Source organism: Mytilus galloprovincialis, chromosome 13, assembly GCF_965363235.1.
Source record: "Mytilus galloprovincialis chromosome 13, xbMytGall1.hap1.1, whole genome shotgun sequence".
NCBI lineage: Eukaryota > Metazoa > Mollusca > Bivalvia > Mytilida > Mytilidae > Mytilus > Mytilus galloprovincialis.
Window position 1 is genome coordinate 56,746,771 of NC_134850.1, and position 15,528 is coordinate 56,762,298.

At 31.0% G+C, this 15,528-nt stretch overlaps 1 protein-coding gene across 1 annotated transcript; it reads left to right on the forward strand.

The window, feature by feature from the left end:
* The first annotated feature begins 1,147 nt into the window (after positions 1-1,147).
* Positions 1,148-15,233, forward strand: LOC143056823 (uncharacterized). Its single transcript, XM_076229986.1, has 10 exons — positions 1,148-1,278; positions 1,987-2,079; positions 3,654-3,726; positions 5,781-5,921; positions 7,227-7,379; positions 7,553-7,622; positions 8,871-8,953; positions 9,817-9,886; positions 10,711-10,799; positions 14,932-15,233. The coding sequence occupies exons 2-10, from the start codon at positions 2,029-2,031 to the stop codon at positions 15,006-15,008; spliced, it is 807 nt and encodes a 268-aa protein (XP_076086101.1). The 5' UTR covers positions 1,148-1,278; positions 1,987-2,028; the 3' UTR covers positions 15,009-15,233.
* The last annotated feature ends 295 nt before the right edge of the window (positions 15,234-15,528 follow it).

Sequence of the window (15,528 nt, forward strand, 5' to 3'; positions counted from 1 at the left end):
GCCGAACAATATAAATTGCTATCTTAGACTTGCATTACTGGTGGTAATTTTTACAACCTTTGAAAACCAATTTTTAGAGCCATTTTTCAGCACAACCTAGAAAATTGGCAAATAATCTACTATTTTACAGAATGAATATATATAGAAGTTTATTGTCTTGAAAACCATCTAATTGGTAACGTAAAACAAGCTTAACATTTTATCTAAACCTTTTCTTAATAACCCAAAATTTCTTTTGAAAATGGTAACAGGATAGACAAATTATTGTACCACCGATCAAAAAATGTTTCAAGATATTCTTGTATGACATCATTACGATTGCATCTTTTAATATGTTGTTCTTAAAGTACTGTTTGTTTTGATTTGCTTATGTAGAGGGTTGTTTGAATAAGTAACTTTTAATAAATTTTTCAATTTCAAAATTCGACATTTTTTGAAAATGACCCATATATAATTTATAATTTTAAATGTCTGTTGTTGGACTATCGATCGGTTAACACTTCTCATGTGTACACTTATGCATGAAATATTTGCCACTGGACATAAAATAAGGTCATCAGTAATTATCATCACTATCTAATAGAAAAGTTCATGTCGAATATACGGTTTGGGTTTTTCTCATTGCTGAGTTGCCTATAACTGCTAACATCAACTTCATTTGAACTTTGGTGGATAGTTGTCTTATTATTGGCAATCATACCTCATATCCTTATTTTTATAAGTAATTAATTAAATGCGTTTTTCTTTTATCATTGGTAGACTATTATATTTAAGAATTGCCTGACATGAATATTTGTCATTGAACCGGATCATATCATGTACATATATAAATAAATATTAGATAACCTTTTATACAAATTTATATTTAGGTAAATATCATGGGGAGTCCCAACTATCGTTAAAATAATTCTGCAATACCTGCATCTTAGAAAACTTCATAACTTATATATATAATTAAATAAGGTAAGAAGTGATAGTTTTTCGCTATTTCTTTTCTTTTGTTTTCTTTTTCAATTTGTATTTGTCTGGGCACATGAATGAAAAGGTGAATTAAACATATCGAAACAAGGAAGGAAATAAACGTTTTACCTGTAAAACACTCCTTCAAAAATGTCATAGAATATTTTATTAATGATTTAAAACTGACTTCTCCGAAAATAATTAAATGCAAATTTCATTTTTATACAACAGTTTTATAAATCCTCAATAACAAGTAATTTCATTACCGTTATATATTATATTGTCAATGTGCGGACTACAGGCTTTCCATATATTTCGGTAAGTAGTATTAATGCAATATATATAAATATTATGATTTGAATACATTTTCTCCATATATAGATATAGGAAGATGTGGTATGAGTGATAATGAGACAACCCTCCATCCTATTCACAACTTGAAAAAGAAAACCATAATTTATAGGTCAAAGTACGACCTTCAACACGCCGCATTTGCGAACCAAACAGCAAGCAATAAAGGGCCAAAAAAATACTAGTGAAAATTTAAAATAAATAATTTCTAATAATAAAACAATGGAATGCAAAAAGCTAAAATGATCTAATCTATCTGAGACTGATTCAGCTTGTTATAGAAGTATGTCGAGAAAAACCCCACCTAACAATAACGGCAGAATTGTAAAAAAAAACCCGCTATTTAGTATGCTCCTGATTACAGCAGGAATCATTTCTTACTTTTATTCACAGTTGTTGAAATGATGTGTCACAGAACTGTTCGAGACTGTTATAACTCACCCAGTTATATTATTTGTTTTGTTAGTTATCCCATTTCCTCTACAAATCAAGATTCACAAATGGCGCTCGAATGGAAACAATATAAGAAGGCTAATTCAAGGTTACGAGTTCTTGTGAAACAGACAAGTAATGTGATTATTCTAGAATAGTCATCCTGTCACCTTTAAAAATAAAAAAAATAAAAAATAAAAAATAATCAATTGCAATTTTTATACCATTTATAATCAATTACAGGGATGAAAGAAGCACATTTTCAGTAACTAAACAGTCTAAGAAATGACCTTGCAACTATCACTCCGCTTTGTCATAGTTTGCTGTATACCATTGGTGAGTATATTTGTGCGTTTTCAAGTAAAACAATTTCCCCTTATTTTGGAGCTTACGTTGGTCTCGAACGCCATTCATTTTTATGGTTTTGTTCCAGGCGCTATAGTATGTGTGGTTATTCCATTAAGAATTATTAACTTCATCTCCTTAACTTATACGAGGCAGGTCCTGATTAGTATCCGGTGGTTATTGATGGACTCAGATTTATTCCTTTTCACTAGTAAGAATTCATCCTAGGAAAATTCGAACTTTCTACCATTTATGATCCCTTTCAATTAACTAGTACACAATTTTGTTTAGGGGCCAGCTGATGAACACATGCGGGTGCGAGATTGTCTTGCTGTGTTGCAGACCGATCGGCTGTTTTCTGCTCTTTGGTCGGGTTGTTATCATTTGGATATATTCCCCATTTCTACATGTATTCTCAATTTTCGTAACAAAAAAAAACTGTTTAATTTGAACTATAGGATTGATACGAAAGCACGATTGTGAACTACGGCAAGAAATGGTACGAAGATATGGGTATCAATATCAAATCAGAACACAAAATCACGGAATGACAACATGAAAAAAACATCAATAAATAAACCCCCAATCAAAGTCAAAAAGCTGTATTTTTTTTGCTAGGTGTCGATCATACTACATAATGTATGTGCATGGTAGAACGCAGCTGCAGGTGAGTGCCATCAAAGGAAGATTTAAAAGGACACAAAATAATGATTTAGTGTAATACATGCATAAAAAAACATGATACTTAATATGATTTTGTTTTTAGCATTTAATTAGATGTTAGATCTTAGTCGTATTTGGCACAAGTTGTTGGGATTTTGGGTCATCAATGCTCTTTAACTTTATACTTGTTCAGCTTTTTGACTATTTGCTGATGAGTCTTATGTAGACGAAACGCGCGTCTGGCGCATTAAATTATAAGCCTGGTACCTTTGATAACTGTTAGCATGTCGAAATGTATTATTGTATTGTTATTTTTGTATTTCTCTGCCTGAATGTTCTTACATTTATTTGTACTGTAGTCCTGTCATCATGTAATGTTGTCATTTAAGTGTTATATTTAACATTACCACCAAAGCTCGAGGTTTAGCTAGCCACAAAACCAGGTTCAACCCACAATTTTTTCTTAAAATGTCCTGTACCAAGTCTTGAAAATGGCAGTTGTTATTTAGTAGCTCGTTTCTGTGTGTGTTGCATTGTCGTTTAGTTTATTGTTGCACTTTAGTGTTTCTGTTGTTTTGTTTTTTTCTCTTATATTTGATGTGTTTCCCTCAGTTTTAGTTTGTAAGCCGTATTTGTTTTCTCTCAATCGATTTATGATTTTCAAACATCGGTATACTACTTCTGCCTTTATTTATTACTAGTATTCAAAACTATCCCAGAAAGAATTTAGAATACTAAAAGACTATCGCACAGAATAGAAAAAGTATTTTACTAATTGTTTATAGGTTACAATTGTTTTTATTTATCGTTGTTTTACTCCATATAGTTCTTACATTTTTACTGAATCATTAGATTATCTCATAACTTTAAATATTTTAATAAAACATTATGCTTTTTTGCAGTTGTGTTTTGTGTCATCATTGTTAAAAGACGAGACAGATAATGGATGTTTTGTGTTTGTTGAATGTCCTCCAGGTAATTAATTGTGCTTTACTTTTATTACTTGCTTGATATATCTTCCAAACCATGCAGAGGTAAGATTTTTGACATCATTCTTGCGGTGAAGCGTCGTTTATAAATAGGTCACAAATCGAAATTATCACTGAATGCGTCATAAAAAAAAATTAAACACTGTTTGTAGAATCACCGCAGTTAATAAACAGGTTACAAAATTATTAAGCGTGCCTAATATCATATTTTTCAATGTCGGTATTCTTTATAACCATCGCAAATAAAGACGTTGAGTCCTACGGATAATTCTACTTATTCCTAAGCGACAAAAAATATTGTATTGAAGCTTTCTGCTAAAATTGTTTAAATCTTTTTTCGTGGCATTGCGAACTAAATGATTGCATTGAAGTCTCTTTGTCCACGCTTTGATTGTTAAACGTTATCAATTTGATATAAAGAGTCATCATACATGTAAGAAATAAAATGGTTTCAACACTAAATACGTTTCTATGCTTGTCCTTATCAAAGAGTAATATGACATCTTTAAAGTTATTAACTACACGCTGTTCAGATTTTATTTCAGATTTTATAAATGAAAACATTATAAACATTAACATGAATGTCTCTGCACTGTTTAACTGATTGATATGCAAATTTTACGAACAGGTGGTGAAAATATCGGATTTGATGATTCTTTCGTAATACGTATTGTGTATTTGATATGATGGTTATCAATATGGTAATTCAAAAGATGTTACATTTTTAGTTTCATTTCAAAGTAACTAAATCTTTATAATGATATGAGTATGTGTTTATAGGTTCATCTCCGAACAATTAATTCCCTTACATAAATATTACTCTCTATAAATTCTACGATCGCCACTTTCAACCTTTCAACTCTATAATGTGTTTGTATCATTTCTTACTACTAAATAAATGTTAACAACTTTACTATAAATTGCACTCACCACATTATAACATATAAACTACAGCAGGCGCTGACTTTCAAAGTCAAAACACCGACCTTTTCCAGAAAAAAAACAGAGAACAGTGTGAACATTGCAAAAAAGTGTTTCGGATATATAAAAAAAAGAATTATTTAATGGTTTCCCATAAATGTTTAAAAAATCAAACACTCATTATGTATTTAGATGAAATGATAATGTTTTAATTGCAGCAACAATTCTGATATTATATCATCATATTCATGTAGAGAACATTATGACGATAACTTTGATTGAATAAAACTGGCAGATTATACATTGACAGACAACCAGAACAGTATTAATATGTCTTAACAATACTATACATTTAGATTATACCATGGCATTTTTCATATCATACCGATTACCATCCCTAGGTCATGATATCAGCCTGAAATTCCACAGGCTCAAAGGATGATTTTGTCCATTCGTTTTTGATGCGTTTTGTTATTTGATTTTGCCATGTGATTATGGACTTTTCAAATTGATCTTCCTCTAAGTTCAGTATTTTTGTGATTTTACTTTTGACCATAGGCTGATAAGGAATCTGATTTAAAAATGAGAGATTATGTTCTTTTTATCGTTTATTTCAACAGAAAGTAATCTGTCCCTTTGGTATCTTCCGTCCCTCTTTTAATCAGACGTTTTACTGTAAATAAAAAAGAGAAAAACCATACAGACAAGAACTTTTTTTAAATTTTGAATAATGCAATTTTTTTTTTTATCTTAGTTAAGTTGTTCACTGGAAATGTACCATTGAGGTTTAGTTTCTGGAATTTGTAGAAGTAGAATGACGTCAAAATGCCAAGCGATAACGTTACAGAAAGGCACGCAATAATAAACGAATGCACTTGATATAAACCGGAATCAGTTAATAACGAACGTCATATCACACGGCTAAGACAAATCTTCAAATTTAATGATTAAACATATGTACAAATATTTTTTATAAGGGGTACAATTATACCATTATTTGCTATTATTATATTATAAAGCTCTTTATATTTATAAGTAATTGTAAATAAGAACACTAATGGGAGTATTCTCACGGACGCATATTTTGATACACTAAACTATGCTATTCAAAATTTGCAGAAAAAGAAGTAAAACCATGTCTGGAGTCTAATGGGTTTTACTGTACGCAGTGTTTACTTGGATATGTACAACCCACCTATGTGACATCAAATCAGCACAACAACACATGTTTCAAGCCTATAAGTCTTTGTGTTGCTGAAGGTAAGACATTTCTATCTAAGACTCACTGTTTTAAACCTTACAAGGAACAAATAACATAAGACGAATCTGGAAAAATAAGATAGTGCAAATAATGATAAATGATGAACATGATATCTGGGAGGTTCAATTTAACATTTAGCATTTGACATTAAGATAATTGTTAGAAAGTACACTACGGAATTCATACTGAACAAACGAAAGAAGATTAAAAGGTGAACATTATCAAATAAAAGCAAACAAGCGTTTATTTGAAGTTTGAGGAGACAGAAAGTTTTTAATCGCACTGCAGCACCAAGGTTCATCCCGAATTTGGTGGCATAAACAATTTGTGTTGCTCAATCTTTGTCGTTTTTTGCAAGATGTTGTCCAAGTTTATATTGCTATTGTCTATCCCATGATTGATTGTAATGCCTTACTTGCCTTTTTTCATACACCTGGCGTATATGATCAAAATTAACCACCTATTGTTCATTTATGTGTACGCGTATATTATGCCTCTGCACAAATGATTAAACTGGAAATTTATATAATCACCTTTTCGGTAAATGTTTATATTTTTTTTAGTTTTAGGCAAAATAGAAATATGATTGGCCAATTTCAGAAATATTATTTTCCCTGAAATAACTAGATAAAATACTTCAAATTTTAAGTTAGCTAAAAGAAATCTTTATCTGTAATCATGTTAAATTCGCCCGGAAAAAAACCCAGTTTAGATATCCGATCGTCGATCTAGTGTTATATTATCAGAAAGTTGTACACTTTAGTGTAGAACACAACGCCACCATGCATTAAAAAGGAGTGCACAAATATTATACATTGCATTTAAAATAAATATTGTAAAAGTATATACCTTTAATGTTTATCTTAGCTTAATATTTATGATTGTCGATAGTTTGTAATCATTGGTAATGGATAGTTAAACTAATGTGAAAGTGTAATAAAATATCGTTCAAACTCAATTACATGTCATTTTCTTCATGACAGACATATTCACAAGGTTACAGTCGAAAATAAATTGTGTATGAGAAATCTGTTGATTAAATTTCATGAACGTGCCTCGAAAGATTTGATAATAATAGCAAAAAGATACCACATTATACATGAATAAGTATGTCCTATGATGTTTAACACAATTCACTTAAGGTAGACTAGACGCCAAACTACGATCTACAAAATATAACTGTCTCTTTATCATATTGCAAGCTATAACTGAACAAGATCTAGACAGGAATAAGTTAAATTAAAAAGATCTGACATCGATATTATAATTCCGTAATCTGTAATATGTATATTTTCTTGTTGAAGATGTAACATACAGTCGAACAGAACACAAAACCTTCTGCGACAGTCTAGATGGATGCAAATGTAACACGAACAAATGTTACTATGGAGACCCATGTCTATGTAATCTACATACACCAGGATGCCCAGTAAACACATCTCTTGATGAGAATGGAGGTAATATAACAAAAGTTTTTAATCATAAAAGTAAACATATTAATATTGATGTGTCTTTTTATACTTTATAATCACAATGACTTGTTTTGAAAGTTTACATATATATCATTTAAATGATATGTCAACAAATCTAAAAACGGCATATTTTTAAAAATATGCTGCTTTCATTTTAGTATGTCAACCATGTGATCCTTGGACAGCGAAGAATGATACAGGATGTGGACCTTGTAGATCTGTTTCACAGTAAGTTACATATGATAAGGCTCGATGTTTGCTCTTTGAACTTACTTAGCTCACACACACACATGTACTAAATGTGGCTAATATTAAAATCCCCTTTTTTGCAACAAGCGTCAGAGTCGGTATATATGCATCATTTCAAATCTATTATTTTCATCTTAGCCGATATTGAAACCATTTATATGATGTTTCTTACGGCACATTATATGTTGATCCACAGTTGTTTTAAGTTTTGGCATTTGTTTAGAGATAATGCATGGTAAAAAGGTGCCTTCATTTAAATGTTGTGCACCAGGATGAGTTGAGATTTAATATTAATAATATATTTGCTTATGATGAATTAAGGAAGTTCGCTTCTCAGTTTCAGAGTAATTAACTTTTTAAAACACTAGTTTATATTGATGGAGGATTAATAAAGGAATTCAAAGAGCCAAAAAATATATAGGTCACCGTGCTTGTTTTCGAGATATTAGCCTATGAAATTTTGGCGGGAAACTATTCTCTCTTGACTTTTCATAGCTTTATCATTGACAAGTTGAAGTTCTCAAAAACTGTTAAAAAGTAATTAAAATTTTATAAGACTTTTACAGATGGCTTATCATTATACATGTAAAAGATTTATAAAAAGAAAAATGGGGGTCACCGGGCAATTTTTTTCAAGGCATTCAAATGGATAAAACCAGAGGATTCCGAAAATCTGTCAAAAATCCAAAACATGACAAGATAGCTTCCTTAAAGAAATAGACTTGTAAAAATTGTCTTCTTAAATTTTAACACAGACTTTTTTCAACCATTTCAACAAATTTATACAATCAATATTGGGAATAGTTATCAAAGATACCATGATTCTGACATTCGTTAATTTTTTGGGTTAAAACAAAATAAAACATGTAGCTTAACGCACATTTATTTTAATACACTTGTTCAAACCAGAATAGTTTTTTTCAAATTTGTTTTTTGAAGATATCCCAGTAAATAGCTAGTTCATGGTTATGTACAAACGTTGACTTTGTTGTCCAATAAAGTTGAAGAGAATGTATTACCGTAGCTATATTTTGAAACACCTTCCGGAATTTTTGGACGTCGTACCTTTCGGGGACTTTTAAATTGGTTTGATTCGAGCGTTATTAGTGAGTCTTTTGATGATAAATGCGTTGAAATCGAAAAGCTGAAGGGCAACTATTTTGAATGATTTCAATCTGTATTGGGAATGGAAATGCTAGTTTTATGTAACTTATGTTATAATTTCAGGAACCTTCATATTTTACCTGGAAATGTTACAGCAATGATACACACAAAGCGACCATCAATGCCAACCATGGAAACAATAACAAGTAATTTGACACTTTTAGAATATCCTTAAATTTAGTTGAAGCAAAATGGACTGCAAACATTCAGCTAATACTAGTATTCAAACCAAGTATTTTTTTGCAAATTAAATTTTAAATAAAAAAAAAAATATGCAATGAAATTTGTTGTTGTAGAAACTGTAGAAACTGATTTGATTAGTTATCAATTAAAATACTGGCTCATCGGATTACTGAAAACGTAACTAAACACATGTCATCAGTGAATAAGAAATTGCTGACTTATCGGATGACAACAAACCACCTAATATAATATGAATAAACAAATGTCACCAGTTAAGTAGAAAATGCTGACCCGTCTGGGATACTCAGTCCCATCCAGCGTTTTGTTTGGTATGATACGTGCCTTCAAAGTTTTAGTTTTCTGTTATTAGCGAAATTTTGTTAGTCGTTTCATCTGTTTTGTTTTTGTCTTTGTCATGAAACTGTCTGTATTTTGTCGACCTTGAGATATTTAATAATCGTTCTAAATTTTCTAATTTGGCTGCTCACAATGTATTACATAAAGAACACACCGCGAATATGTGTTTCAGATCGATAAGTTTAAATAAACATATCCCATTTTGAAATATTAAGGGAGCAATTGTTATTTGAATTTTGGCAATTGCGTATTCGTTCTAAAAAGTTGCACTTATAATCTGTCATTTGCAGTTTACATCAAAATCATTATGTTATAGGTTTGTTGACCTCGTTTATAAAAAATGAAAAACAACACGTTTTATAATTTATTGCGTCCGAACCGCTTTTCTGGATTTACCTTCATCAGGAACGCTCAAAGCCAAACATTTGAAAGTATTATAAGTATTTATTGCTATGTGTTGTATTTTTAGATTTAATGAAAGATAAAAGTGATACCTCAAGATCAAATCCCATCTGTTTAGAACGTACGTTTATGGCTATGTAAGTGTTACACAATGTTAATGCATAGAACTAACACAGGGGTGCACCAGGAAATTTGTGAGGAATAGAGTAACGACTATATGACAAATAAAGCAAAAATACTAAATAAGGTATAGCTTGGATGATGAAAATTATACCCAACAAAGATTTTGTATATATGGTTGTACAGTTCTAAATGCTGTATATGGAAAAGTGGAGGGTTTCGGTATCAGTAAATGAGATGTGTTATAACAACTCACATTAACGGAAACCTCGCGACTTATATTAAGGTTATTTTTCTTTGAAAGATTTTTAAACAGTTCTTTGACAGGTTATCAACTACATTTGGTCCGACTTCTTATATATAATTGATGAGTATAAATTTAGTCTACATAAATGAATGCATTTTGCCTCTATTTAAGAATGAGTGTATGAATATAAGGTGTACATATAAAATTGACAGTGTGGGTCAATACCTCCAAAACCAAATATGTAACATACAAACAATCGATAGACTCCTGAATTGGGACATGCACATACACACATACATACAGAATGTGGCGGTGTTTAACATGGTTGCGGGCATACAACCGTCCACTAACCTGGGAAGGTAGGTCGCCCGCTAACATGTTTAAAGGTTTGTAATAAATCATTTTGTTAGTTAGTTGGTTTATTCTGTTGTGTGTTATTTTCTTTTTTTTGTAATCTTCTTTCACTAATCGTTTTGCATTTAATTTTAGCTTCATAGCCATATTTTGCTTTTACATGTTACTGTTTCGACGTGTACATGCAGTTATACATCGGTTCGATTATTTTAGTAGTCATATTATCATAATTACTTTTAGAGCTATTGGATTAACATTTCTTGTGCTGTCGTTAGTTATAGTAATCATCGTTATGTGTTGGCGATGGACTAAATGTTGCTTTGCTCAAGGTTTGTATCATTAATAAATTTTACAAGATTTATAAGGTTATTTATTTTAGGAAGACTAGTTCTAATAGGCGAGTGACTTATTTCAAAAAGACGCTTAGTTAACGACTTTAATGCACCCACCTAACACACGGCTGTATTGTATATCATTCGAAAGCTAATAATCTGTACTTTCTGTTTTGCCCGGTCGTAAAAAAATCGTACGGTGCATTTTCTGTTAAATCAAGGTCAAAGGTCACGAATAAGCATTCGAATTTTTAGCGATTATTAAACAAAAGGACATTTTCTTATTCTTGTACCATAAAATTTTCCAAAAGATCATATGAACTTTTATAACATGATACATTATTTCCAAATTAAACAAAAAATAAGAGGTAAGATGCGCAATATTCCCTGAAAATTGAAATTCATCATAAATCCCCAAAAAATTAAAAATTGTTCCAAAAGCAAAATATATCTTGGGGGATAGATTTTTGTTTGCTAAAAAAAATAGATGAATGTATATGTTTTAGGTCAAGGAATATTTGTTTTGTAATTTTAAGATGCAATTATTAATTATTGTTCATAGAACAGCCTTCTATTGAAGGATTTGCAGTTGCCCAAAAACCTGCCATCTGCAAAAAAGCGATCATTTTGTTATTCTATGTTAATATAGCACATCGCTAATTGTCAATTTCAGGGATGAGAATGATTTTCCATAATAAAAGAAGGGATATTTAAAGTTCGAAAAGAATATATACGAGCTAATTGAGATAAAAATATGTTTTTTACGAAGTCAAACTTATTTACTTTTTGTCATCATGTTTAAATGCAAACATGGCTTTGCGACTAAATTATAGGCAAGACTAAAATAAGTAACCTTGTTTAGAAACACTTGGTTATCTAAAGCAGGATGTAAACGAATTAAATTATATGCTGCTGCTTCCTTTTTAGTTTAAAACCGTGTAAGACATATTAAATGTGTTTAGAAGTATAATCTCTTTAACTGTTTGAATAAAAGATGCTTTGAGTATTTTCAACTTTTAAAAAATACAAATGCAGGTCATTGTGTACAAAATACAAAACACTATAAGCAGTTGTGAAATAAAAAAATGAAAAAGTTGAATACCCTTCCTGATCGCATAAGATCATTCGCTGTTTTAGGCAGGGTCGTTTTCATGCTGTGCTGTGTTTTGTGGACTGTTGTTCGTCTCTTGGACTTCAATTTTATTTTGTTCATGGTTTTAATTAAGTTTGTTTGATTTATGATTTGAGATATTGATTTTCCCTTTTGTATTATTTTACTTTAAAGAAATTAACTTGCAGTAATGAAAATCGGTCAAAAAAATGCCTGGAAGTAAAGTGAAGAAGATTAACGCTAAGACAAATATCTGCGAAAATAACTTAATTTGCTTACGGTGATATATATATACAACCAAATCGTTTACCAAAACTTTTACTACTTGAAGAGTGACGAAATATATCAATGGGACATCAACTCATAATTAAAAACGAACTGACAAAGCCGGGCGAAAAATGAAACAGACAAGCAACACTATACAAAACACAACATATACAACTACAGATTGAGTGACACAAACCCCCATCCGTCTTTTTGCTCATGTAATTCCTAACTCGGTGCCAAGTCTTATTCGGAAGGTGACATTCAAGGCAGAGAAGACGGTATTTTGGTTACGTCGATTGGATCTTAGCAGTCGTCATCTGGCTAAACAGGTATTTCATAATTGTCAACCAACTCGTAGTGGCGTTCATAAAATTGTCCAAGGGATGATTTCAACATTGCATTCGACCTCTGGTTAAAAAACCATGTTCAAACCACCATTTTTAAATGTCCTGTACCAAGTCAGGCATATGGCAGTTGGTGTCGAATAATCTGTTTCTTTGAATGTAGACGTTTGTTTTTGTTGCAGTTCAGTGTTTCTGTTATTTCGTTGTGTTCCTCGTATAGTTGATGCGTTTCCCTCAGTTTTTGGTTTGTGACCCAGATTTGTATCAGTTACTTGTAAATCGGTATAGCGGTATACTATAGTTGGCTTTATTTTATTTCATTGTGAGCAGTTACGCACTATCACGAAAATCGTGAAAGCAAATACAAGCTCTAAAATAGTGTATCAACTTGGAGATATATACTCCACAAGAAGCTGCCGCGAAATCGCGTTACAATTGGGCAAGTGTTTAAATAAAGAGTTTTAATTAGATTGCAGTACGTCCACTGCGAATGCACAAACAAATTTAAGAAATACAAAACCCTACATTAATACGTCCTATCATAAATATTTCCGACTTGTTATTGTTTCACAGGAGTTGAGGCTCAATGAATTCAGTCTCTTCCTTTAGTAGTATAGATATGCAGGCATTGCTATAACGTTGCTACATAGAAATGAAAAGTTTGTTATTGGGTAGCAAGGAGTGTTTTGATGGGTTAATTTATGCTCATCTCTTTACAAACCCTTATCGTCGATTTTTAGATACGTGATAGAGTAAACTATATCTTTTTCATTTTTGATTTCAATGGAAAATACGAGTCTAATATTGTCACAAATTTAGCACTATTCATGCAGTGAGATGAAATCATCTATAGAGTGGAAATTGAACTTTCAAGATAGTGGTAGCTTCTTTTCAGTCGTCATCAGAAACTCTTGCATGAAGTCATCCTCGTATGAAAAATGAACTAGTCATTCAAGTTATCCTGGAAGCCTAGTTGTAACTAGAATCGTAACGTATTAATGTTTTTTTTCCTCAAAAGACTTCTTATTTGATGAATTAATGCATTTAAACAATGAACAACGCAATTCAAGCAATGAAGAAGTTTTATAATGTGTTTACCAGTTTTTTAATTCTTTGAAATTTCAATCTTCATCAAGTTATTTTTTATTTATTTTTGTCTAAATTTTCAATTTCTATTTTATGGTTCACATTTAATAAATAAAAGGTCATTTCACAACATCAATATTTATAATGAAGCTACAAATCAAACAATTAGAAAAGTCGAAAGATGTTTATTGCAGTCTGATAGTTACAATGCAGACTGCAATCTCATAGTTTCGCCCCCTTTATTTCAAAGCAATAGTATGATTCGCGCACATGTTTTTTTTTAGATTCTTAAGAATTTGTTTATTAAATCTTATATCTACCACATACAATGTTTAGATAGGAAGAAATGGTAAAAAGCTGTTTTTTTCGCAGATGGCGGTATTTTGGGTAACTGTATGAGTTGTTTTGTTTTGCTGTTAGATTAGAAGTAAGCATAAAATTAGGAAATTTATAAGGTCAAAAACTTCTTTGATAATTATTACAGGGTTTTACTTAGTTTTAAGTGATAAGAAGTTGCATCAGAAAGAAAAATTTGGGTTTCCACACATTTTGTTAACTTTTACTCGAATATCAGGAAACATGTGCTGTCTATCAAAAACAAGCTTTAAAAATTTTAAAATGCATTTTAATAAGGACTGTTAATCTCTCTGCTAAAAGTTTAAATTCTTTGCATATATGAATTTAGTATATAAAAGTCATAATATGCAATCAAGCTGAAATCCTAGAAAATTTGCACTTATTCGTCCTTGACCTTTGATCTTGATTTGACGGAAATTGCACCATACGATTTTTTACGTCCGGGCAAAACAGATAGTACAGATATGTAGCTTTCAAAAGATATATAATTAAGCCGTGTGTTAGGTGGGTGCATTAAAAATATAATTTTATGGTTAAAGTCACTCGCCTATAAAGTATCTTGGTGTTGATGATTCTCCCTCTTATATTTAAAGATAAGGAATGCTGAAAAATCATACGTTTTTGATTTTATTTTAGAAGATATTCTTGCAAAGACGTAAAGCTGACTAAATGCCATATAACCTTTGTCTTAAACTTTAAACGTTAGCAGAAAACAAAGACATAAAGTACTAACCAAATAACCGAACTACGAAGAAAAAAAGATTAACATTAAACTGAAAAAACCAAGCACTTAACTGTATCAACAATTTAAAGGAGATCTTGGGTTAAAAATATCAAGGACGCACATCAATTTAGTCAATAGCATATGTAAGTACCAACTCATTTCGTTTTATCGAGTTGAGCATATACTTTCAATTTTATATATCAAAAACTCTTGTCAAGTATAGCTTTTTATGTATTTCAGGTAATATACGCAGTGAATTAAGTTTCAATAGGAGTTCAGCAGAAAACGAAGAGGAAAGAGCATATATGATGAAATGAGATACTTGATAGTCACGTTATCAGACATAATCCCAATGTTTGAAACACGTATGAGGTTAGTCCAAAAAAGTATGACGTCTTATTTGGACTATGATGTGTGTATCTAAATGTGAGAAACTTTCGAATTGTATCGCAAGGTTATTTTCACGTGAAAACGTTTTCTTCTAATAAAAACTCATAAAAAGTGAAATATTAATATTAATATGATTTTGATTTAAAATGATGAATGGTCGACAACATAACGATCAAGGTTAACGAACAGTTCAAATCCTTAGCTGGTCAGTGTTCGGCTAACATTTTATATAATAGTGATGTATTCAATTCATTTTTGTGTTGACCTGATTTGTTATAGATATTGTAAAAAAAAATAATAGCTATTTACAAATAAACTCATCACAGATACCAGGATTGAAATTTTGATTTTGCGCCATACGCACGTATACATTTTGTTGTCTCTTTGACACATTCCCCATTTCCATTCTCAATTTTATTTCAACATGCTAAGGATGTTCTACCCTAG

Bases quoted from the DNA above. Each gene is read 5' to 3' on its own strand.
- LOC143056823 (XM_076229986.1), top strand. From the start codon at position 2,029: ATGACCTTGCAACTATCACTCCGCTTTGTCATAGTTTGCTGTATACCA. The intron at 5,922-7,226 runs GTAAGACATTTC...TTCTTGTTGAAG, and splicing joins AAGTCTTTGTGTTGCTGAAG to ATGTAACATACAGTCGAACA. The intron at 8,954-9,816 runs GTAATTTGACAC...TTGTATTTTTAG, and splicing joins AACCATGGAAACAATAACAA to ATTTAATGAAAGATAAAAGT.